The sequence below is a fragment of the Acinonyx jubatus genome, chromosome A2 (genome assembly GCF_027475565.1).
Source record: "Acinonyx jubatus isolate Ajub_Pintada_27869175 chromosome A2, VMU_Ajub_asm_v1.0, whole genome shotgun sequence".
NCBI classification, from domain to species: Eukaryota; Metazoa; Chordata; class Mammalia; order Carnivora; family Felidae; genus Acinonyx; species Acinonyx jubatus.
In genome coordinates, this window is record NC_069383.1 from 56964644 (window position 1) to 56992348 (window position 27705).

Genomic DNA, 27705 nt, shown 5'->3' on the forward strand with positions numbered 1-27705 from the left:
TTTATCCATTTGTTCTATGTTGTCTCATTTGTTGGCATACAGTTTTCCATCATATCTTGTATTGTTTGTATTTCTGTGGTGTTGGTTATTTCTTTTTCATTTGAGATTTTGTTTGAGGCCTCTCTCTCTCTCTCTGAGTCTGGTTAGAGGTTTGTCAATTTTGCTGATCTTTTCAAAGAACTGGCTCCTGGTTTCAGTGATAAGTTCTATTGTGTTTTTTAGTTTCTATCTCATTTATTTCTCCTCTGATCTTTTTTATTTCCTTCCCTCTACTGATTTGGGGTTTTGTTTGTTGTTCTTTTTCTAGCTCTTGTAGGTGTAATGTTACGTAATTTATTTGAAACTTTTCTTGCTTCAAAGTAAAACTGTATTACTATAAACTTCCCTCTTAAAACTGCTTTTGCTGCATACCAAAGGTTTTGGAATGTTGTGTTTTCATTTTCAATTGTTCCCATGTAATTTTTGATGTTTTCTTTGATTTCTTGGTTCACCCATTCATTGTTTAGTAGCATGTTATTTAACCTCTATGGTTAATTTTTGTGGTCTTTTCAGATTTCTTCTCATGGTTGATTTCTAATTTCATAGCATTGTGATCAGAAAAGATACATGGTATGACTTTGATCTTTTTGAATCTGTTGAGGTTTCTTTTGTGGCCTAATATGTGATCTACTCTGGAGAATGCTCCATGTGCACTCAAAAAGAATGTGGATTCTGCTGTTTTAGGTTAATTGTTCTGAATATGTCTATAGAATCCATCGGGTCCAGTGTGTCATTCAAATCCACTCTTTCCTTGTTGATTTTCTGTTTGGATGATCTGTCCATTAATGTGAGTGGGGTGTTGAAGTCCCCTAATATTATTGCATTACTATGGATTATTTTCTCTATGTTTGTTATTAACTGTTTTATGTATTTGGGTGCTCTCATGTTGGGTGCATACATATTTACAATTGTTACATCCTCTTGCTGGACGTTTAATACATTTCAACTACAGTTTCATACTACATAAAATACATGTTAATGGCAAGAGACACAAAAATTACAGCATCTCTCTCATTTTGAAAACATATTTTTCAAGACTAGAGATTCTAATCATTAAGGTGTTTAATTTTTTTCACTATTTCATCTCGACGTATCTAACTTTAGCTCCACAGTAGTGTTCCTCTTTTAACATTTTCTCCATAAACTGCTGCAAAAAAAATATTGTAAAACAGGCTATAGTAGCTAGAAGTTATTGCCAAGTATCTGGAGATTATAATAAAAGTCCAGGAGCTCTTGGAAAGACATTTAAATTTAAGGGGAAATAAATAAAAATTTGGAACTCTAAACCTCCACTTACTCATCTTAATGATGTAGCAATGAGGTGCTAACAGGTAGAGTGGAAGGTGAGACTTTAGCCTCATCCTTCCTCTCCATTCCTTTCTTCTTTTGTTTTTTTTTTCCAGAAACAAAAACTTATAGGGTAAGAAATAAGCCTGTCCCTCTCTTTGGAATTCATATGGAATTCTACTTTTCTTTGACCCTTTCTTCCCTACTGGTTACAATTTGTAACATAAGCCAATGGATCAATCTCTCTCTTGATCAATGGGACAAGAGTTAAAATTAGGATTTGGGAAAATAAACAAAGGAGTCTTAACATAAAGTCTTTACCTGTATTTTAAACCCTAGGCATTTATTTTCCATCCAAAAAGTTTCTGATACATTTCTAGATATGCTTGGACCCTGTACTTCCTCTGACTTTCAGCTTTGTTAAATGAGGTAAGTATTTGAACCACCTACTGTGTATCTTTCCTTTTTCTTAATCTTTACATGTAGTTAAGTCATCAGCGAGCTACAGAGTCCATTCTGGTCTTTAGGTTTATACCTAGTTTCATATGACACTGTTAGGCTGAGTCTTCTTTGCTCTATCAAGAAAGTTGAGTCTAGAATATTTAGACCTAAAACTCTTGATCCTGATTCCGAGTTCTTAACTTTCAACTTTATATCGCTTTTATGGCAACTGCCTGAGGTTTTATACCTTCTCAGGGTATCTGCTCAATGACATTTATTAAATATATTGCAGGGCCAAAGGATTGAAATTTAACATGATACAAAAATAAATAGCATGATAGCTTTCTGAAAGATGTAAAAATGCAATAAACAGTCATTGAATGTTTATTATGATCCAGGTGCCACCAATTTCTTTCCTTCTCTCTCTCTCTCTCTCTCTCTCAGTGGAATCATGCTTTATTGGGGAGAGAGCACTTTATGCGACCAACAGATGAAAGCAGCCCAGAAGGCATCCTACACATCACACTGAAAAAGATACACAAGAGGTTCTGCTAAGAAACATCAACTGGAACATGGATTCCTCTGGGCAACTTCCCCAACCTCATCCCTCTGAAGTGTTGGGACAACTCCCAACCATTTCCTTGAAGGCAAATGCTGTCTGCTAGAGATACAGCCCCTCAAGGATGCCTTCTTAATTTTTGTAAGGAACAATTTCTTTAGATGTTTTGAAGTCTTTGTTACTTTCCTTCCACATTTTCTCAAGACCATCAGACCATATTCTGTATAGATCGTGTTGATGTCAGCACGAGGGATATCATCTTTAGCCATATTCAAGTCTTCCAGGGTTACATCATCAGCCAGTGTCATCCTACTTGTATGGATCTTGAAGATGTGCATCTTAGCCTTTTCCTGGGGCAGGAGGAATTCAATCTTCCTGTCAATGAGGCCTGGTCTGGTAAGTGCTGGATCCAAAGTTTCTATTCAGTGTGTGGCCATGATAACTTTCACGTCATCCCCTGAATCAAATCCATCATCTTGTTCAATAGTTCCAACGCTGTTTGTTGAATTTCCCTCTCACCACTGTAAATTGAATATTTTTTTTTGTTCCAGTGGCATCAATTTCATCAATAAACACAATAGAGGGTGCATGTTCTTCAGCAACTTGAAATAATTCCCTAATGAGTTTGGGCTCATCAGCTAGGTACTTCTGAATAAGTTCAGAGCCAACCACTCTCAAGAAAGTAGCTGAGGTTTGGTTTGCTTTGGCTAATAAGGTTTTACCTGTAACAGGTGGACCATAGAGAATGACCCGCTGTGGGGGCTTTATACCCATTTCTTCATAATATTCAGGAGAGGAAACTCCACAGATTCTTTAATTTCCTGGACTTGTTTGTCCAACCCCCCAATATCATCGCAGGTTTCCTGAGGGGCCTTTTCTACCTTCATCACTGTGACCAAGGGATCCAGGTCATCCATGAGCACCCCTATGAAAGCATGTGCCTTACGGCCAAGTAGGACAAAGGAGCCTAGTTCCAGCAGATCCTTGTCTACAAAGGAAAGAATGCTGATGTAGTGTTCTGATACCACAGATGCAGACATGATGGAATAATTGTCATCAATGATCTCTTCCAAGGTTCCTACTGACATAGGGGCCTCCCTCAGATCATCCACTTTTGATCTTTCCCCTCTTTATTTTCATTTATTCATTTTATCCATTTTTTCCTTATTTCTAGTGAATTCTTCCCCCATGAGAAGACAGTCTTCAATTCTAACTTCAATAATTTTAACTGACACTGAATGTGAAGTGTCACCAGTGGCAGCTTGCTGGCAGCATCTGGTCCCTTTGTTTTCTTTTTCCCCACTCTAGTTGGTATAGGAGGTTCATATCTCTTTCTTGCCTTGTCATCCTTCTTGCCACCTCCAGGGCCATGACTACCATTCTGACTTTGACCCATCTTGCTTTAGTCATTTGAATCTCAGGTGCCAACAATTTCATTTTATTACATTTAATTTATTATCTAGTAGTTAAGATGAGGCATGTATAAATATAGTTGTATGAAATGTTTTTTAAAAACTCTGTATGGTAAGGAAGGAAAAAAAATATAGGGCTAGAAAAAAGACCTGAAATTGGTAGAATCACTAAAATGGATAAAAAGGGTTATCTCGAAGGAAGGGCCATTTCTAATTTTTTCCACTTCATACCTACAACAGCTATTATACTTTTTATTGATAATTCTAGTCTATCCATAAGGTTTATCATGCTTTTTATTTCTAGATCTACTGTACTCTTTATATGCTAACACCTACAATATTTGTTATAATATCTTTTAACAGATACACTTAAAGTATTAGCGCAATTTTCAATTAAGTATGAAATGTGATTTGTCCAGCAAACAAATGAAATATCTAAAAATAAATGTTTAAAATGTGTTAAATTGTGCCTCTGAGTAGATAAAAGAATTTTTAAGACTTATAAATGTAAATCATCTTACCAGAATACCAGACAGTTAAAAAGGAAATAGAAGAAATCCCACTTTAGGCCTTCTAACTAACACTGTCTGATAGTCTGTTGAAACCTAGAAATTGGACTGGTATTGCCATTCAACTGCATAGCCCAAGAGCATATTCAACCAGCATGTAATTTGGCAAAAAGTCAAAAAGAATTCACTACGCTTGTTGGCAAATAGCTAGAAAGACTTCTCTATACTCAAGAATTAGTGAGCAGGGGCACCTAGGTGGCTCAAGTTGGTTACGGATCGGACTTCAACTCAGTTCACAATCTCAAGGTCGGTGGATTCATTTGATGGGTTTGAGCCCCATGCGGGCTCCATGCTGACAGCTCGAAGCCTGGAGCCTGCTTTGGATTCTGTGTCTCCCTGTCTCTTTGCCTCCCCCCCCCCCAATTATTCTCCCTCTCCCTCTCCATCTCTCTCTCTTCCTCTCTCTCTCTCCCTCCCTTTATCTCTCTCTCAAAAATAAACATTAAAAAAAGAATAATTGAGCAAAAACAAACAAAACAGATGAACAAAACCCAGAGCCTATGAGAATATGCTACAAAAACTGTAAAGGAAACACCATTCCTACTAGTTAGGTCAGTGAAGATGATTTACTATAGGAACCAAAATAAAAACTTAGAAAACTTTTTGGCATCCCCAAATGTTAAAAGAAGCCAAAATAGAAGCCAAAAGCGAAATGGAAAATCATTATAAAATAAAAGACAATAAAATAGAAGCCAAAAGCTAAATGGAAAGTTCAAGCTAAATTAATGAATAAAAAGAAAGATGGATAAATATTGCAAAGAAACAATAAATAGTAGCAAAATTAAAATCTAAACTGGAGGTAACAAAAGAGGAATTTACATTTCAGGAAACTGAATTGGTGCTACTGAATATAAACTTAGAGATGTACACAATGAGCACAATTGTACACAATTGTGTACAATTGTACAGAATTGTACACAATTCTTCTTCAGAGAAGAGAAATCTCAACAAAAAGTTGTAATTTCTCTCAAGGAAGAATTCAGAGTAATAGAATAATATAAAGAATTAAAGAATTTTTTCCTAACTAGAAAGAGACATGTACATGAACATGTATCTGCAAATGCTCATCTTAAAGATGATTTGGGTTTTTTTAATTAACAAAATAAAAAAAACATACTATAAGGCTACAGGAAAGAATAAACAGGCTGCCCACAAAAGAACATATACTAGTATGAATTCAGACTTCTAATCAATGCTAAACAGAAACTGTCCAAATAGTTGAGGATTTGGCTCTATTTCCAGACTTTTCAGACAGAAAACATGTGCCCCAATAAGTCTATGTCCAACTATGCATGCATGAAGGTAATAGGATGATAATATTGTCAGGCACAAAAAGCCCAAAAAATTAAAAATTAAAAAACATAAATATACACAAGTATGTATATATGTTATATATATACTTATAAATATGTATGCTATGATGTATATTATGATATATACATGATCAAGTTTAGTTAATCTCCTAAATAAACAAAATAGTTATTTTTATCATCTTCAGTAAGATTCAGATGAGCAAATTTTTGAAGATTTTTCAGGAGAAATTCCAAGTGCATATGTTTGAAGATGGTAATCTCAAAACTGATTCTTTTCCCAAAGGAAATTAATCTCTCCATTCTGATACAGGTAGTAACAGAAGTTGCTCTAGAGGTTTTAAAACACACACAAACATACACACACAATTACACACATACACATATACTTACCAATACACACATGTACACGAAAAGAACACAAACATACGTACAAATTTTCTTTATTCTGTTAAAGAGAGCCACATAGGAAGATGAAAATATACTGAAAACAAATCCATATTTTACTTATGGTTACCTCTGAATGATGGAATAATGGGTGATTCTTCTTTATAGTTTTCTAGGTTTACCAAATTGCCTTCAATGAACATGTATCCTTTTTCTCTAATTAATAAGAATATAAATATCACCCTAAAATGACATAACATACCAATGATAGTTTTTTGTATAATTTTCAGTATTTTGCGTCTATTTACTCTCATTTCACTCAGTTGTTCATTTGTTTGGTGATTTACTTGTTTATTAGACAGTAAATATATATAATAAGCACCTTCCTTATACTAGCCATGTATCTAAGAAATGGGGTTAGAGAAAACAGAAAAACAGTCTCTTTCCTCATGGAGAGCCCAGTGGAACACAACGCCTGAAATAAATAATTAAATACAATATTTGGGGAAAAATCCAGTTTGTTATGAGGGATCATAAAGAATTCGGATTTAGCTGATCAAGCAAGGCTTCTTGAAGGAAACAACATATAAACTAAAACTTGAAGAATTAACCAGAGTTAGCCTGACTTGGGAAAGTATCTTTCATTGAAAGGAAGGAGGGAAGAGAAGGAGGGAAAGAGAGAGGGAGGGAGGGAAAGAGGGAGATGGAGAGGGAAAGAGTGAAGGAGAAAGGGAGGAAGGGAGGGAGAGTGGAAGGGAGGGAGGGAGGAAGGAAGGAAAGAAGGCAAGCCAGTGTTGCTATTCTCACACTGAAATATTCAAATGTATTTCACTTTCCATCATGCTGTTTCACCCACTAAACGCCAATTGAAAAATTCTTTCAACTCAATTATTTTTAATGGCTTTCACAATGTTGGTTTGGTTTGAGTACTAGGATTCTATTCACACTAGACACTGACTAGAAAGATAATATCACAAAGAAAGAACTTCCTCACAAATTATGTAAAGCAGCCTAGCACTGGGTGAAAGACCTTAAATTGTACTGATAGGGAGGATAAAGCCCATCAAATTCATTTGCCATTAAATCTTTGTTTCAGGGAATCTCATTTGGTACAATAATACCTTATACTCTCCAAGTCCTGTTGTGAGCCATGGCCAAGCCTCATCTCTATTAGAAAGACCTGAGCAGAAAAGATGACTATGGTAAAGAAAATAAAATACACTGCCCTTTCCTTAATTATCAGAAGTTATATAAACAATATGTCTTGGCTTTACATAGAACAAAAACCTCTACATTTTAAATTGAATATTATAAAAAATGAGTATTAATACTCAGATTCCAATCATAAAATCCCTTTCAAGGAGTATGTGGCAACCTGGCTATACAACACATATTCTTCATTATCATTAGAAGCATCATAATCTTATACTCTTCTTGCCCATCCTAGAAATAACTGTACTCAGGCATTGTGTAGGACCACCATGTAATGGCCACATATTAATCCATTTCTTGGTCCATTCAAGTCTTCACAAGAAATAGTCCAAAGACTTCATCCTACAACAACTGACTGAAATCACACTCATACAACATTTTCCACTTGAAATACTGATTTGTTCTTTTCAAAAAGCGGATGGTGTGGCTGCTCTATCTGGTTGCTGAGAATCCACATGGAAGGTGAAAGTTTGAAAGGTGTGCCTTGAAAATTATGTGAGTTAGGTATTAGATAACTTTTTAGTTGTGGCAAAAAGTACCACTCTTACAGAATGGATTTAAGTAAATCACCTACCTTTGTAACGTACTTTTTTCTCCTCCTTCCTTTTTAGTGGAACAACTACTGAGCATGTGAGATTGTATACCATTCTTTTGAAAAAACCTAAATATTACCAAGGAATATACTTGAATGTCACTTTTGATTTTTTTAACTGTATCTATAGCAGATATTTAAAAGTCAAAAGAAAAGAATTTAGTGCTTAAACATACTTTTAAAACATACTAAAAATCAAAATCTTAATAGTTCATCTCTGAAATCAGATCATTAGAAATACTAAAATGAGGGATGCCTGGGTGGCTCAGTCGGTTAAGCTTCCGACTTCAGCTCAGATCATGATCTCCTGGTTCATGAGGTTAAGCCCCGTGTCAGGCTCTGTGCTGACCATTCACAGCCTGGAGCCTGCTCAGATTCTGTGTCTCCCCCTCTCTCTCTGCCCCTCCCCCACTTGAGCTCTGTCTCTCTCTCAAAAATAAATAAATATAAAACAAAATAAAAAAAATACTACAATGAATTTTGAGATCATGTGGATCTCAAAGATTCTCAGAGAGAATGGAGGCTACAGGAGAAATTTGGATTAAACACTATGTGGAACAAGCAGAGTAATGATGGTACGTTTTGTTTCCTTTGGATTTGGAAAAGCACTAAATGAGAGTTAGCAACCAAATATGTACTTTTAATCAGAATGGCAATGGAGGAGCTATTAGCATATATGTAAATAACACACTTTGTATACTTTTTTTTAAAAAATTGAGCCATTTTAAGAATTTAAATGTTAGGATGCAATTTTCAAGACCAAATGAGAGAATAAAGTTTTTCTCTACCAAAGTATATAATGTTAAAATCACTTAGTTATTCTTTTTTTTTTTAATGTTTTTATTTTTGAGAGAGACAGAGACTGAGTACTAGTGGGGGTGGGACAAAGAGAGAGGGAGTCACAGAATCTGAAGTAGGCTCCAGGCTCTGAGCTGTCAGCACAGAGCCCCACACGGGGCTCAAACTCACGAACTGCGAGATCATGACCTGAGCCAAATTTGGATGCTCAACCGACTGAGCCACCCAGGAAGCCCCACTTAGTCATTCTTTAACTGGAACAATAATTACAAAGCAACTTCCAGTATTTTCAAATTTGAACTATCAATCCTAAGTGTTTATGAGTGTATGTACATATATACATTCTATGCAAACTAATGTTTGGTGATTCAATTAAAATTTACTGTCTATTAAATATAAAATACTGTTTTTAAAAAATATAAGTGTATATAATCATTTAGACAAGAAGTGTGCTTAAGTCCATTAAATATGAAAACAGTCTCAAGCTCACTTCCCTATTGTGTTGCTGACATTATGAGAAAGAAACTAACCATCTGAAATGATCCAGTCTTTGGTTTGAATGATTAGGTTGTTTGTCACGCTTCTATTAGCAGTTATAGTCTACTTTTCACCTGGATTCTTCTAAGGCCTCCAACCCTGTCCACCTGGCAACACTGCTTTCTCAAGCTTGTAGTATTATTCTATTATTCAGAAATCTTACTTTATTCATATTTAAGGAACATATAAAAGCAGAGGAAACCAAAGCATATCAGGAAAGGGTCACCCCTCTTAACCAAGATAAGAAAATCAATCAATAGGATTTCAGTAGTAGACAGCGACATACTGTAGGAACAGCACCACAAAACTTTATGATGAAGTTCACTTTCAAACTAAGGAAATAATTTTGAGTGGATGGAATTACCACCATGATAGGCTGATCACTGATTGCTCTGTGTTCTCTGAAATTTATGGCCAAAATAAAAAATATTTTCTAGAGAAAGAATTTAGAAGAATGTAATTCCTGAAGGCTACCGATCTGAATAGCTACAAATAGTACTCCCCTGCATCACATATCTGGTTTTGAGCAAAAACTCTCTAAAGACCAAGGATAGAACCAGGCACAACTTATCCCATCAGATTGTGCTGACACTGGGCTACAGTCCTGGCTTATCTGGGATACCAGGGCAGGTCTGCTATGTTCCAATACAGGGATCTGAGGCAGTGGTTAATATGGTACAAGAAATACTTGCAAATATACCTAGCCTGTAACTCCTAGTATGGAATGTTGGCCTGTGCAATAACACCTTGCAAAAAGTAGTTCCTCTGCATACTTATTAAAGATGTCCGTCAAAGTTAAATAACTTGGTCATTCCATTCATTGATTTTTAAATAAAGATGATATCAAAGCTTGGGAATGTGATTTTAGAAAAAGCATTTTAACTTTTCCCAGCACAAAGGGTTGTATGAGGTCACTGAAGCCACAAAAACAAACTCGAATCCTGAAAATTGATTCAAAAATAAATCAGATAACCTGTAAGAGTCTTTGAGGGAAGGTGCACATGAATTCTCCCATGCTGCATCCAAGTTATGAGTCCCTTAGGGCTATTTTATCTTTCATTTGATCAGCCACAAGTTTGAGAACATGGATATCTTATGGATCCTATTCTTGTGAAGACAGAAAGGAGTATTTATCCACATGGATATTTACAGCATAGTTCCTTTAGAGAGGGAAGGGCACCCTTTTTTTGTGTGTATGTTCCAGCCTTGACCTTCCTCTGGCCTTTGTTTTTCTCTGTAGCCAGGTTCTAAAATAACACAGCTGTAGGCAAAGGAAGAGATTGGTCAAATAGCCCACCCAGAGGTGCCATAATAAATGGAAATGAAACCAACATACGTAGCATTAAGCAAGGTTTGCCCTGGCCAACTGCCTCCCAGGAGTCATCTAAATGGCAAGTCAGAAGAAAACAATGAAACAAACAAAATGTGAAAAACAAACGTGGGGAGAGGCACTCTTCAGAGTCAAATAAAGCTGAGCATCATAAATTTCCTAGTGGCCAGGACTACTAGGAGGAAGAGACTGAGGAACAGTGCTAAAGAATGTTGTAGGGATTTTGTTTCCAAAAGGGATCTATGCACCTGTTGATATGTTTTCCAGGCCCTTGAATGATAACAATTTATGAGGCTATTAATACTAAGCCCAAGATTTATCAGATGTGCTGTTTGTCTTGTGGCCAATATAACCTCATAAAATTTGGGTTGCATTGGGTTAAAATGAGCGTTCTGCTATTGGAGTTATTCAAAGCATTTAAATTGCTTAATCCCACAAGAACGGTGTATGTAGCCTGCCTATTAGGGAAAGTCTTTAGGGATTCCTACCAGTTGCAGAGCGAGGCTGGAGGGGGCAGTCCATTTCTGGATGAGGTAAAATGGAGGCAGAAGGGGAGGAATGAGTCCTGGAGACAAGACGATGTTTCTCTAATCCATCCATGCCAACCACAGCCAGCTGAGCTTGGCGCATTGAGCGCGCACGTGTGTGCTGGGGCTCCAGGAAGGGCTGTTGCCAAGAAAAGAGCACAGTAGAAAGAAACATGAGACAAGCATTGAGGGAGACACTGAGAATGACGTGTAAACAAATTAAGTTCATCAGGTCAGAGACATAATAAACGGTGTGAAGGAAAAAGAAAAAAAAAATAGAGAAAGGGAGAGAAAAAACAAGATCTAGTCAATAAATCCATTCAACAGATGTTTTCACACTGACTTCCAGGGCCTGTCTGCCTGGCTAGGGAGGAGGTGATGGCAGGAGACCTGTCAATTTGAACTGATTGAAAGAAACAGACCTTTAACCTCAAAAGGAACATCAACTTAGACTCGTTTCCTATCTTGATAACATTTGAATATAGCTCCAGAATTGTTGCAACACAAAGTGGGAAAACAATTCAACTGCTTTCAAATTGCCAATAAGGCTAAATTCTGAAAATTCTATCTTGAATTTATTCAGTAATATTGGCAATAAAATTTATGGTAGCCTAAAATTACCAATTATATAACTATATTTTAATACCTTTCAGCCTTCATATTATGGTATAGAACAATGAATTTTTCATAGGTTGAATGGTATAATCTCAATAAAATTTTTGTTTCTTTAAAGAGTATTAAATATAACCTCAGTGATTTAACAATGTTAACATGTTTCATACTGTAGTTATCAAATCAAAAGCCTGAGTTTGGAATTCCTCGAAGATTCACTTAGTCCATACTTCTGTCTCCAAAAAAGACTATCTCTAAAACACAGACAAGCAGCTAATTTAACTATATTACATAGTGAATATATTTCCTCTTCTTCAAAATCAGGGAATTCCTAACTCTTGCACTGCTTTTTATGATTCTTTCTTTTTCCATATGCTTAACAAATGTGGAAAATGGCTGAACAGTGATATATAAGATGATTTGATTATTACATGCCATAGAAATTGATATGCCAAAAAGTTAAGAAAGTCTTTTAAGTATAAGACTAATTCCTATAATTTTAAATTTTTACATGCCTTTCTGTTTTGATCTACCTGGCTAGCATTTACTCTTTCAAGACTTGATGCAAATATTACCTCTCATTAGTGAGGATTTGCCTTACACTTCCTATTAGGTTAGGTGCTAGCACCCATTATTTGCGATGCTTGTATTTCTAGCACAAGGCTTGTTATATCCTAAGTGTACAAATTACCCACTTAGAATGCTAACAAATCTACATACAACACAACTGTACTCAATACATATTGCATGGTTTTATGTCATTATTACTTCCCCTGTATATGAGTTAATGGTGCATATTATGATTATGATTATGAATATTTCATTACAGACAACAGGCAAAGACTGCCCAATTTTTTAAAAATAATCTTTTAAAATTAACTTTAAAATAAGTTGTAATTAGTGTATATGCACATATTGTTACTGCTGTATACAATACAACAGAATAACTGTACCATCAATCAGTCAGTTGGAAGTCATCTGTCACATACTCAGGCTTTGGGCATTGACTGTGATGATAAGGATGGCTTGGTCAGGACCTAGTTCTAGTTATAATAGTTTTAACACTTTGACAGGAGTTTAACTCTCTTGTTTTCTTGAGTGCTTCCATCTATAATGCCCTGAGGATACAACAGTAAGTATGACACAGTCCCTCCTCTGATGGAATTTATAATCAGAGGGAATGCAAATGCATAATCATGACTTGGGGAATTTTCTATGGGGAAAAGGGGTTTTTCTGCATTTAATCTAAAATGCATGAGTAAACATCTACCTGAATGTCTGTAATCTCCATTTCTCTGTCTCTTCCTACTGTAATTTCTTTAACCCTCATCTAACCTCATGCATAAGGCCTTTGATCACCCTATTCCTAAGACAACCCATCTTACTTCTTTCTGCAAGAATTATCTTCCTAAGACCCTCCTGTAAGCAAGAAGTTGACACAAAAGTCTCTGAAGGAAACTGAAGTCAGAACTTCCCTAGCCTGGCATTTGGGCCTCTATGACCTTAGGCCAACCTGCATTCTCAACATTAGGTGTTCTATTCCTCTTCCACATTCTAGCCCAAATCCTATCTACTGTACAACAAATATCATTCCCAGGGCTGCATTCTCATTGTCATGAGCCCTGGGCACTATTAACTTTTTTGGGTTCCTTCCTCCATAAGTAATTATTAGAAAATTACATTCTATGCTTATATTGCCATACAATGGATTTTATATATATTTTCTCTTTTGATTAAAACATTAAAATTTAAACATTCTGGGAGCACCTTCAAGTATCATGGGCTCTGGGCATAGTGTCTACTGTGTCTATGGAGACAGTGGCCCTAGTCCTTTGTGTTCCACCAATCTTTTGTGCATCATCCCTCTAGGTGTATCTATGAAGCTGCACATTCAGCAATCATGCACATCCTCTAAGAAAAACCTGTAATTTTCCAAAGAACCTTTTTAAGCTACCACATTAAATGTACTTTCACTTTCCATTACATTCCCGATACACTTTTTCTCTCTCCTTCTCCTTGCTGTCATCTTTTCTCTATTCGACTTACTGCATGCCATAACCACTTCCTGAGCTCATACTGTGTGCCAGATACTTTGCTGGTGTGGGGAGCCATTTTTATGTTCATTGTCTAGTCAGAATACAGATACTAAATATTTCTAAGTATAATGTAATCATAAATGCAATGAGTGCTGTATAGAATAAATGCAAAGTGCCATAAAAATGTAAAGAAAAATCTGATATAGGGGTTGAGGGAACTTGCATCTAAGAATGTGATGTTTAAGATGTGAAGGATAAGTTGAATTAGGTAAAGACTGGGGACAAGCTCTAGACACACTGTGTGTGTGAGACAAATTATCTTTGCATGTATAATATGCAAAATTTTTTGAACCATGGACTGGATGTAACTCATTTCTGAGTTAAATTTTTTGAGTTTATTTTCTGCTGCATTGTATATCTTGTTCTTATGCTTTCTTGAACCTAAATAACTATTTGCACATTGAAAATATGTAACATATTTGGAAGTTAAAGGCCAATAATATTAACCATGTTTTAGATGACTGGGGTTACTGAATGGTTTTCTCTCTTAACTAAAGAATCAATACTGTAAGAGCTCCATGGAAATAATATCACTGACTTCTTTTTAAAAAAAAGGGGTGCCTGAGTGGCTCAGTCAATTAAACGTCCGATGTCGGCTCAGGTCATGATCTCATGGTTCATGGGTTCAAGTCCCCGCATCAGGGTATGTGCTGACAGCCGAAAGCCTAGAGCCTGCTTCATATTCTGTGTGACTCTCTCTTCCCCTCACGTTATGTCTCTCTCTCTCTCTCAAAAATTAAATAAATGTTAAAAATTTTTAAATAAAATATATTTATTGCTTACTTGAGCTTCACAGGAACCTTTTGAGATAATGGAATAATACTTTGCTAAGCCATAAGCATGAAACAAATGTTACATCTTAATACAGAACTTCATAATCAGGTAGGCAAAATCCTACTTATCCAATCTCTACTATTAGGAATATGGCAACACAGATAAGAGACAAATAACTACTTGTTCAGTAGTAGTAATTTATTTATCACATATAAGTGTTCATCCAATATCTATTGTACATGCAGAAGAAAAGAAATCCCATGTTGGGTTGTATAGACAAGAAAGTGAATTAACCACAGCTCCTGATCTTGTGGGTTGACATTCTATATTCAAGCACTTTATCCCTAGTTGGTAAGTTCCATAAGGATAAAAGCTTTTCCTATTGATTCAGATATTCCAATGTAGTGTTTCAGATGTAGCCAGTGTTAATAAATACACGATGAGTAAATAAATACTCAGGAGATACATAGCCATCCTTAAGATTGCTCTATAGGGATAAAACAAGAAAGTCTATTATAAGCAATCACAACATAGTCAACCAAAGAATGGCTAGGTAAAAATATAAGAAAATAGAAACTAAACAATTATCAAAAGACGATACTCTGAAATCATTTAGGGTTAGAGCCAAGAGATAATGAAAGAAATGAGTGATTTGAAAATTATTTTTCCTTTGTAATTTTATGAAGTTTCCAAACCTTCTATGTACCACCCATATTAAAACTTTAAGAAAAATGGTAAATGGTTTTAAAAATACACAGTCAAAACTTAGACATAAGAGCAGACATAGCTCAAATATTTTTGAACCTTCTACCAAAAAAAGGACTAAAGAAGTGAGAAAAGATTATTCACTTTCAAGAGTTGCCCATGATTATATACCCTTTTACAAATGAAGTATGGCTTTTAATATATAGGGGGAATCTTGACAATCCAGTAAGGCACACATTACTATGCTCATATTTGACAACAAAGTATCACAAAATGGTAAGCCACTTTTATTTCTGATGGATATTACTCCAAAGCAATAAAAAGCTTTCTGCTTGAGGCTGAAAATTGAGACAAATTTTTTTTATTTATTCTAAGAGAAAGAACAAACAGGGGAGGGGCAGAGAGAGAGGGAGAGAGAGAATCCCAAGTAGGCTCCGCACTGTCAGAGCAGAACCCAATGAAGGGCTCAAACTCAAAAACTGTGAGATCATGACCTGAGCCAAAGTCAGATGCTTAACTGACTGAGCCACCCAGGTGCATCTAGTTAGTATTTTTGTGTTGTAGCCGGAATTTACTGATGTGTTTCACTACACCTTTTTTTTCCTATTAGCAATTTTAATGAGAGATCATTTTGTCCGTATTTTCCATAATTTTAAGTAAGTACAAAAGAGAATGTTTCTGTCGTGTTTTCAGAAAAATAAAATGCTTAAGAGCACAAAACCTATTGTTACTAAAAATTAGATGGATACCCAAACTAAACTTTCATCTACTGAGCCTCACTGAAAAATGTGTCATGCCCACATGAATAATAAATACAATGTCCCCTCAAAAAAGCCTTTTTGCTTAAGATATCTTTTAAATATACTATCTTGAGGCTATTTCTTAAGCATACATTAGTCCTTCTTTTTTCAGGTTATTTAATTGGTGCTTTGGTTTTGATTGGTTACTTTGCCAGACTGTCATTCTGAGAAATTGTCTCAGGTTACTAACTGTAAGACAACATTTTCTTAGATGAAGGAAGTAAGCGGTTCAGGCCTTATATGCCTGAACATCATCTGTCTCCTCCCACTGATAAAAACTATAAATTACTTTCACAGTAGAGTTACTATGCATCCATTTTATAAATTCTTCAGTAATGCCTAATAAGACATCAATGTCATTGAGGCCCAAGCCTTTCTAAATATGGGGGATAGGCACTACTGTCCCTTTGAAAGTGGGTAGGACAAGGTCTTGAAGTTTTCTGTATGGCAAGCACAATGTTCTTCCTTAGAGTAAAATATTTATTTAGAGGTAGCTTGCTAATGGAGATTATGAGGTAATAAAGCCCCTGGGAAGAGGCAACATCAACATTATATTTTTCTTTAATTTTTGGTTATGTTTCTGTTTGGTTTTGTTTTGCATTCTTGTCGTCATTGCTTAAGGACCTCTTTTATGGCTTCTGGGTTTTCACTTTGTTCTGGATGGTTACATTTGTTTCCAGACATGTGGGTGGCTGCTCATTATGTGTGATAATCAGTATCATTATGCAATTTCAGCAAGAACAAATACAGAAATAAAAAATTATAGTGTTTCATCTTTGAAATAATCAGTGAAATAATCAGAATTATTTGAATTAGCTTATTAAAAGATAGGACCTAAAGGAAAAAAGTATCATGGGAAAACAATTATGAAAAAAGTTAAAATTTGATTTCCAAGGCCATCTCTTTAAAGAATATATGTTCCTTCTTTATTGGCATTATGAGCAAGTTGATTTTATTTTTGGTTTCACAGTGTTTTGAACTTCAGGAGTCTTGTTTTTCAGAAAATTAGAATCATAAATATGCCTAGAGCCTATCTTGTAAAATGCCAAGGGCTGCGGGAAATTTGCACGTTCTAAAGTATTTGTATTATTCAGGATGGATGCATAAATACTGATTAACTTTAGACTGTTTAAAACTAAACATGCATGTTAATAATTTAAAAGGAGCTTAAATAAAAATGATGTATATAACTTTAAAGAAGACAAAAAAAATTTTGGAAAAGAGAAAGGGAACCCTCTTGCACTATTGGTGGGAATGCAAACTGGTACAGCCACTCTGGAAAACAGTATGGAGTTTCCTCAAAAGTTAAAAATAGAACTACCCTATGATCCAGCAATCATACTACTAGCTATTTACCCAAAGAATACAAAAATACAAATCCAAAGGGATACATTTTATATGCGTAAAATAGATGATGGGGATTAAGGAGTGCACCTGCTGTGGGGCACCTGGGTGGCTCAGCCAGTTAAGCATCCAACTCTTGACTTGGGCTCAGATCATGATCTCATGGTTTGTGGGTCTGAGCCCCATGTCACTGACAGTGTGGAGCCTGCTTGGGATTCTTTCTCTCTCCCTCCCTGCCCCTCATACTCTCTTTCTCTCTCTCTCAAAATAAACTTTAAAAAAAAATGGGGCACCTGGGTGGCTTAGTCAGTTAGGCACTAGACTCTTGGTTTTGGCTCAGGTCACGATCTCACATTTCATGGGTTCAAGCCCCATATCAGGCTCCACGCTGACAGTGCAGAGGCTGCTTGGGATTGTCTCTCCCTCTCTCTCTCTGCCCTCCCCCACTCACTCTCTCTTTCTCTCTCAAAAATAAACTTAAAAATTTATTTTTTTAAAAAAGAGTGTACTTGCTCTAATGAGCACCAGGTATTGTATGGAAGCATTGAATTACTATATTGTATACCTGAAACTAATACTACACCATATGTTAACTAGAATTTAAATAATTTTTAAAAAGAAAAAGAAATGACAACTTAAATTTATTAAAATTAGCCATTTTGATAAAAAAGAAGCAAAAGAAGCAGTAATATAAAATAAATGGAGAAAACGAAACATGAAAAAAGCTGAACTACAATGCACAAAATGAGATGCTAGGAACAAACCTCAATTTATTACTAAACACAGGTGATGTGAAGGTACTCAATTTACCATTTAAAAGATGAAGACTATGGATTAGGAGATTAGGTTAAGACAGACCAAGAGCCTTCAAAGCCCTGAGTAAGTCATATCGATTTAACTCCTGTGCACCCAACTCTAAGGACTGCAAGAATCTATCCTACAGCAATTGACTGCAAATCAAACACTTTAATTAAGCTAAGCCCTTACTAGATTGGTGGGCCTCCATCCCACAAAAATTTAGTTAACAGCTAAACGCCCTAATCAACTGGCTTTTCTCACCTTCTAGGAGGAAAAAAAAAAAAAAAAAAGGCGGTAGAAGCCCTGGCAGTATTTGAAGCTGCTTCTTTGAGTTTGCAAATCAATGTGATATTTCACCAGAGAGCTTGGCAAAAAGAGGGCTTCAACCTCTGTTCTTAGATTTACAGTCTAAGGCTTTACTCAGCCACTGTAGCTATGTTCATAAACCGCTGACTATTTTCCACTAACCACAAAGATACCGGAACTCTCTACCTTTTATTCGGTGCCTGAGCTGGCATATAGGAACGGCCCTCAGCCCTCTAATTGGAGCTGAACTCAGCCAACCCAGTACTCTACTAGGAGATGATTAGATCTATAAAGTAATTGTCATTGCCCATGCATTCGTGATAATTTTCTTTATGGTAACACCAATCATGATCAGAGGCTTTGGGAACTGAGCAAGTTTAAATTAAAAGATTTTATGAAGACGTACAAAAAATACTAACAAAAAAAAAAAGAAAAAAAAAAAGAAAAAAACAAAGGGGCAGAGGAGGAGGAAAAGCCTTGTGCAGCCATCCTGAAAAGAGACAAAACAGACTTTAGGGGGAAAATATTAGAGACCATATAAAGTTACATATAAAATAATATGAAAGTTAAATTAACAGCGACAAAAAATTTAAACCTAGGAACATAAGCTCAATATGTAAAGAGCATAAATTGGCAGAATTACAAAGAAAAAAATTAAAAATTCACATATGGTAGGAGGTCATAACAAACTTAACAAAGCGATTGAGGTTACAGAAGATCTGAATAACCCAATTCTCTAGTTATTAAATTTTGAAACCAATAAAATACTCTTTCAAGCACCTATGGAACAACTACAAAACTAATACAATAAAGCAAATGTCAATAAACTTTTAAAAATTATTATTTATAATGGAATATTATTCAGTCTTAAAAAGAAACTCTGACATGTGCAATAATATAGATGAACCTTAAAGGCATTAGGCTAAGTGAAATAAGCCAGTAACAAAGGACAAATACTATGTGATTCCATTTGTATGACACACCTAGAGTAATAAATTCATGAAGACAGGATTGTGGTCACCAGGGGCTGGGAAAAGGGGGAAAGACAGTTATTATTCAAAGGGTACAGAGTTTCAATTTGGAAAGATGAAAAAGTTCTGGAGATACACTGTGGTAATGGGGGCACAACAAGGTGAATATACCTAATGTCACTGCACTCTACACTTAAAAACAATTAAATGGTAAATTTTTTGTTATATATATTTTCCAGGAAAAAAAGAATTAATATTATAAAGATCATGTATGCTGATGACATTATAATCAGAGATATAAAGTATGTAGATGAAAATATACACTATACTCTGTTATTGAAAGAATTAAAATCATAAAGATTACAGTTCTTCCCAAATTATTTCTGGAATGTTTCAGCTCATTCTAAATTTTGTATAGGAGATTAAAGGCAGAGACGAGCTATGTGAATTTTGAACATAAGGAATAAGCAGGGAGATAGGCCCAACCAAATACCTATACATACTAAAACCTAAATCATTTAACACAATAGAGTATTATTACATCATTGAATAGAGTATAATAAATTAGTAGGATAGAATAGAGAGCCCAGAAGGAGACCCATGACTATATGAAAACTCCGTAAATAATAAAGATGCCCTACAGAATAGCAGTTAAACAAGGAATGTCTATACGTGATGCTGGGAAAACTGGTAACCTCTAAGGGGAACAATAAATTTAGATTCCTAATACTATCTGGAAAAATAAAGGATTAAAAACTAAAATGTAAAATTCACAATTTAAAATATTTAATAATGTGGAGAATATCATTCTAAAGTTGGAGACGGAAAGGAATTTAAGTACTTTATAACATGAGCCAGTAAAATACACGCCACGATGGAAAAGAGAAGAGACTAAACAGGTTGCAATGTTCACTGAGCATCTACTAGGCCCTGAAAATGAGGCCTGCTGTCCATTCACTGAGGCCTAAACACTGAGGCTGGGGGAGGAGGGCCCAGGGTTCCTCCATCTGAAGCACTGCTTTGTACAAACCTAAGCACACAAAGCAGGCATCACTTTAGGTTCTGACATAAGTTCATAACAATTCAAGGCCATGTGCTAATCAGATCTGGGTCTGGGTCCAGACCACTCAGCCTAAAAGAAAAGACAAGATAAATTAGGGGTGAAATGTTTGCAAATATTTAATGAATAAAGCAATTTTTAATGTTTGCATTACATACATAACTCTTAAAAATAAATAGGGACAGAAAAATGGACAAGTATGAACAAGGAATACCCAGATAATGAAACATTTCAATAAGCCAACAAATACATGAATAGAAACAACCTCAGTAATAAAAGAAATGTAAATTAAAACCAACAGGGGATGCCATTTTACACTCATCAGATTGACCCAACATTTGAACTCTGATAATAGCAAGCATTAGTGAAAATATAGAGCAAGAAAAACTCATAGATGGCTTGTAGAAGGATAAACTGTTACAACCACATCAATGAACAATCCACTAATATTGAGTAAAAGTGAAGATGAACAATAAATCTACAGTAAAAATGGTAAGTGAAAAAAGCAAGGAAAATAATGTATATGAAGTTAATTATTTAAGTTTAAAAATGTGCAAGTGAATATCATATACTGTTTAAATGTATATGAATGTAGTAAAAATATAAAGAGAAAGGCATGGGAAAAATAGGCAAAATTAGAGAAATAGAAGGGAGATAAGATAGGAGAGAGACATACAGGTAATTTCAACTATATACTATATTTCTTATGTTGTATGACAATATTAAACTGTTATATAATAATGTACCATATGTCATATAGTATGTATATATTATATACAATTAATTTTTTTAACCTTTATTTATGAGAAAGAGAGACAGAGTGTGAGCAGGGGTGGAGCAAAGAGAGAGGGAGACACAGAATCCGAACCAGGCTCCAGGCCCTGAGTTGTCAGCACAGAGCCTGACGTGGGGCTCGAATTCACAAACCGTGAGAGCATGACCTGAGCCGAAGTCGGATGCTCAACCGACTGAGCCACCCAGGAGCCCCAATATACAATTATTTATTAGATTTTATTTCTTAAGCTGGATGTTATGGATGTCCATAATTATATTTATCATTTTCTCTGTATATAAATACAGAGAAAATAAATTGTAAATGTTTAATAAGTTGGCACAAACAAAACACCAATATTATTGTAACACAATGGTTTTAGTTATAGGACTAAGTTTTTGTATGGAGGAAATACAGATTCACTGGAAAATACAAACAGGGGAGTTCCTGGGTAGCTCAGTCAGTTAAGCAGCCAACTCTTCATCTGCTCTGTTCATGATCTCAAGGTTCATGGGCTCAAGCCCCACATTAGGGACTGACAGTGCGGAGCCTGCTTGGGATTCTTTCTCTCTCCCTCTCTCTTTGCCCCTCCCCCCACCAAAATAAATAACCAAAAAAAAAAAAAAAAAGGAAAATACAAATAGAATGAGTGAAAGAAAAAAACAGAAATAAAGTTAAAGTAGATAAGAAAAAAATAATAATAATAAGTATGAAAAATATTTTTATTAAGTTTAAGCTAATTTAGAGGTCATATAGTCATAAAATATGCATTAATTTGTACCAACTTACACTGATAGATAAATGAATACAATAACATGTACAATTAAGTATATTTCATTTTTAGAATTTCAACATATTATTAAATTCATCTCAATGAGAAAACGACGATCCTTAAGGGACTGAGAAATGAGAGCAGAAGGATGTAAATTAGAAATGTAAAATGAGGATTTCGAATAGAAAACAAATTTAAATGTGCAAATTTTAGGAAAATATCTAAAAGGACAAAAACAATTAAAAGTAATTACTTCTAAACACTGAAACTCTGATTGCTTTACTGATTGTTATATTCTTATTGTGACTGACTGTACTTTCCAAATTGCCTAATAAGCATTTATTTTATCTTATTTTATTTTACTTTATTTTTTAAAATGTCTTTATTTTTGAAAGAGAGAGGACAAGAACATACAGGAGGGACAGAAAGAGAGGGGGAGAGAGAGAGAATCCTAAGCAGGATCCACACCCTTTGTATGGAGGTGGATGTGGAGCTCGATCGAACTCACGGTACCACGAGGTCATGACCTGAGCTGAAATCAAGAGTTGGACACTTAACCAATTGAGCCACCCAGGTGCCCCAGAAGCATATATTTTTATTTTAGAGGTTCTTTTGAAATGTTTTACTTCATTGTAATATCAGTATTTTAATTGGTTAGATATGCTAAGGTGGTGTGCATGTGTGTATTTAAAGTAAACACGAATTGCCATTAACTCAGACAGACTTGGACAATGAAGGACTATTAGATACAAGCTACGTATGAACAGAAACTCCCATTGCACTATTATAATCCCAGTCCCAAATTTAGAACTTGGAACATAACAGGAGCTCACTAAATTCTGAGTTTGAAGAATGTATATATTATATCTTAAAAATATGACTGCTTCTAAAAAGAGAGAGAGACAAATCAAAAAATAAGACTCTTAACTATAGAGAACAAACTGGTGGTTACCAGATGGAAGGTAGGTGGGGGGGGATGGGTAAAATGGGTGATGGTGATTAAGAAATATAATTATGACAAGCATTGAGTAATATATAGAATTGTTGAATCACTATATTGTACACCTGAAACTAATGTAATACTGTATGTTAATTAGACTGGAATTAAAATTAAAAACATTTTTAAAAAACTAAATAAATAAAATGATAAAGTAAAAGAAACAAAAGAAATACATAACTCCTTCCAGATTTGGGAGAAAAATCTGACTCTATTTGTTTGAGCTGGTAAATCTACATAATTTTTAAATGTCATTTAAATTTCTTGTGTTTCTTCTTCACAGTGTGGTTTACCAAAGAGTTTTGTGGCAATCAACAACTCTAAGTCACTAAGATAACTTATTTTGTTTTAACTCACCAGTGTATTGGAATAATTACTTTATCCTATTAAAGTCATAGTTACAACAGGTGATTGAAATGAAATTTCAGAGAAAGTCTACACTTCTCGATACGTAACTGGGTGTATAGAAGTAATTCACTTTTACCTTAGTGCCTTAAATTAAGGGTGAGACATTGGTTGATGACATTTGGCTAAATGCTGGTATAATGCGGAATAGAGCCCCAATATAGTACCTGTGAGCAGTGGTCTCCAAAGTGAGGAATACAACCCAATACGGTGGGGTATAAAAGAAAACAGTAGAGCTTCTACTGATACTTGGTTTTTAAATAAAAATACAAAAATCAAATAAACTATACTAATATTTGATACATGAATAGACACTAGCATTTACACCCAGTCCCTGCATCAAGGATTACACAGGACAAACTCTCTGTAAGATATCCTAACGTAGGAAGGGGAGTCTAATTTCAAACCTTAATATAAAACTACAATCTATAAAGCTATAATCAAAACAGTATGCTCCTGGCATAAGGATAGACATATAAATCAATGGAATTGTACTGAGGATCCAGAAATAAACCCTTATACTTATGACCAATTTATTTTTACCAAGAGTACTAAGATTTTTCAATGGAGAAAGATTAGTCCTTCAACAAATGGAGCTAATTCATCTGCATATCCACATGCAGTAGAATGAAACTGACCTTTTCTCACACCACACAAAAATGAACTCCAAGTGGATCACAGAACTAAATATGAGAGCTAAATTTATAAAATTCTTTTAAGAAATATAAATCTTAGATGTAAGACCAAAAGAAAAAAATATCCTGAAAATACATAAATTAGATATAATCAGAGCTAAAAACTTTGTTTCAAAAGGACACCATCAAGTAAATAGATAATCCATGAATCAGAGAAAATATTCACAAAACATGTATATGATAAGAGATTTGTACCCAAACTATATAAAGAATTCTTATGCCTCCATAACAAAAAACCAACACAATTCAAAAATTAAGTCAATTTTCTGAATACACATTTCTCTAAAACAGATACACAAATGACCAATAAGCACATGAAAAGAAGCTCAACCTCATAAGCTATAAGGGATTTGTAAATCAAAACAACAATGAGAAATAACTTCACACCAACCACATTGGTTTATAATAAAAAAGATAGATAATAGCAACTGTTGGTGGGAATGTGGAGAAATTGGAACTTTCATACACTTAGTAAAAAGGAAATACGATGGAGCCCCTTTGGAAAACAGTCTGGCAGTTCCTTAAAAAGTTAAAGAACTACCACATAACCTAGAAATTTCCATAATATGTATATACTTAACAGAAATGAAAATATATGCCTTACAAAAATTTAAACACGAATGTTCACAACAGTACTATTCATAATAACCCAAAATAGAAACAACCTATATGTCCATCAACTGATGAATAAATTATGGCATATCTATGCAATGGAATATTATCTAGCCATACAAAAGTAATTTTTTTGTTCATTCATAAATAATACACAAACTTATTTGCTATTTTCAGGAGAAATTTAGTCATTAAGCTGCAAGTTGAAAAACTATGAATACCTAAAAATGTATAAATATCCACTCAAAATAAATTTTAGTGAATTAAGTCTTAATATGTTTACATTTAAAAATCACAAGCCTATTAAGTCAAGGTCATAAATCAAATGACACAAAGTGACCAGAAACACCACATAGGGCACACTTGAAGGCCACCAATAGGCCTCCCTCCTCCGGGAGCTCTGCTGGGGAGATGGGTAATCTGGTAGCTAAAGAAGGCTGTGATAAACTGTTGAAGTCAAACACTGAACAATATATGAGACCTTAAACAAAGGAGGTAAATTCTAGGTTCCGGAGAGCTTAATCAGATTATTTGAGAAGGAAAAGAAAAGAGCACAGGCGGAAGTCTCAGAAGCATTTGAAACCAGAGGAGTCACAGCCTCTGACCTACCTGTTAGCAGCTCTTGTGGTCAAATGTGCCCAACTACCCTGGGAAGCTGCAGGTCAAGAAGCAAAGAGCGGTTCCTGCTGAGCCAGGTCCCCCCGACACTGAGAGTCCTTACCATCAGCTGAGAAAGTCCGTTCTCAAAGCATGCGCTGTGCAAAAGTTTCTAAAGGAATCCTAGTAGCTCCAAAGCCATGTCAGATGGGCAGAGCCCATGGAGGTTGGGTGTGAAGTCTCAAACATCCCAGGAATATTAGGGACGAGTGCACAGTTACACAACGAAAACAGTAAAGAGCCAGAAAGAGACATTTGTGATGTGCTGTAAATATACACTTTCGTTGTGACCTGTCGTTCCAGCTCCAGGAGCCAAGAGGTCACACCTCCGGCCCTGAGCTCCAGTCCAGACAAAGGCACCAGCTCCTCCACGAGGCCGGGGGATGGACAAGGCACAACTTCCACTTCCCTTTAAATGATTTAACAGCTCACTGCCAGATGTAGCAGCACTTTTAGGCATTTCTAAAAATTGAAAACACTAAGTAGGTTATCCACGCTAGGAAAGTACCGATACGAAGATCTCTGTCCTGGGAAATACAAATCAGAAGCCTGACTGGCGTTCCAGGCCGAAGTCAGGCAGGAGAATCCTGGCTCAGAGGGCGGAGGCCCGGGAGGTACCGAAAAGGCGTGAGCCACTCCTGTCTTCACCCGCCTACAGACGCTGAATAATGGCCAACCCGTTACACCTGGCAGGAGGCGGACTGCTCCCCGCGCGAGAGCAGGTGACCAGCAGACACCTAGATCCCGGGGCCACGGTGCTGCGGCCACTTCCTAGAGGTGAGGCCCAGGCTTCGTCACACACCGTTTATGCAGCACCCAAAGCGCTGCTCTTTAATATCTTCTAGGTGAGTCCCGAGCGTCCCGCCTCGGGCCACGGCGGCACCTGGAAACCTGGAGCAGAGGCCCCCACGCGGCTGCCCACTAAGCCTGCAGGGCTCGTCCGCGTGGGGACGCCCGGCCTCACTCAGCTGGTTGCGTCTCTCACCACCCACCTCAGATGCAAAAACACTTCAAACCAGATTTCTAGAAAGAGTGTCAAGACAGGCTTCTTTACACAGCCAGGCTTCTTCCACCTGGCAGTTGCATCTTGGGAAAAGGTAAAATGCTCCTTTAGCCGTCAACACTGTGTTCCTCACATCCTCGAACCTGGTTCTTGTAAAATCCTGGCTTTCTCGCTGGGCTCACGGGTCACGCCGTATGGGTAGCTACACAGCTCCCTGGAATCCACAGTGAGGAATTCGACTCAGTCTTCACTCCCGGAACTGTAGGAAGGGCCGCCGCTGACCAGCAGCTCAAATTTCCCGCCCTCAATCACGTGGCTACAACTGCGCAAGCTCCTCTTCCTCACGCTGAAGCTCACGCTATGCGGCACCTGTGACGTTTTGCGGCCTCGTTCTCGAATTTTATCCTTCACAAGTTTCCTTACCGAGGAAATGTTATAAAATTCTGCTTCCTCCAACACCCCTTACTCTATCCAGTTCAGCACAGGAACCAAATAGGTAGAATCTCTGTCCCATCCTTGTCCAAGTCCTGGCCACGTGCTCCTGTGGCCTAAATGGTACACGAAAGATTTCCGGTCCGCACAGCGTCTGCCGGGTGGTGAGGAAGTAGGTTCCGCCTTCATCGTGCAGGATCCAGTAGCACCTGCGGCCAGACCCGGAGCGCCGCTGTGCAGCAACAGCTCTGGCAGCCGCCCCCTGCCGCCCCGAATGCGGTTCCAAGGTGCCCTCTAGCTGTGCCTGCGGTACCAGCTCGCAGTCCTTCTCCACCAAGACCTCAGAAAGCCCCGTCACAGCGCCACAGAGAACACTTTCCGGTTGATGGGGTAAAATGCCTCCAGGTGGTCAGAAGGTACAAACTTTCAGTTATGTAATGCACAGCATGGTGAATATGGTTTAATAATACTGTATTATGTATTCAAAAAAATGTAATGAAGCTCTGATGCATGCTACAGCATGGATGAACCCTTGAAAACATACGAAGTGAAAGAGGACATCCACACAAGACCATGTATTGTACAATTCCGTTTACATAAAATGTCCTGAATAGACACATTTTCTTTTATGGAGACAGTAGATTCATAGTTCCCTGAGAGTAGAGGTGGGGTAGTGGGGAATTACTGTTGATGGGCACAGAGTTTCTTTTGAGGGTGATTAAAATGTTCTAAAATTGACTGTGTTAATGGTGGTACAACTGTGTGAATATATTAAAAACTATTGAATTGTACACTGAAGGGACTCAACCATATGATATGTGAATTGTATCTCAATAAGGTTGTTAAAAATAACACTTTTTTTCATCATCGTGCCAAAAGCCCATTAACTCTCAA

At 36.4% G+C, this 27705-nt stretch overlaps 1 protein-coding gene and 2 pseudogenes across 23 annotated transcripts in view; all 3 read right to left on the bottom strand.

Moving 5' to 3' along the window:
• Positions 1–27705, bottom strand: part of HDAC9 (histone deacetylase 9) — a 739528-nt gene that overhangs the window by 283682 nt on the left and 428141 nt on the right. For all 23 annotated transcript variants that reach the window (XM_053218342.1, XM_053218337.1, XM_053218355.1 and 20 more), the window contains one exon: positions 10962–11139. In XM_053218342.1, the coding sequence (XP_053074317.1) occupies positions 10962–11139 (178 nt within the window). The remainder of the gene's footprint in view (positions 1–10961; positions 11140–27705) is intronic.
• LOC106984150 (26S proteasome regulatory subunit 4-like) lies at positions 2205–4681 on the bottom strand (annotated as a pseudogene).
• Positions 26423–27220, bottom strand: LOC113602972 (BTB/POZ domain-containing protein KCTD5-like; annotated as a pseudogene).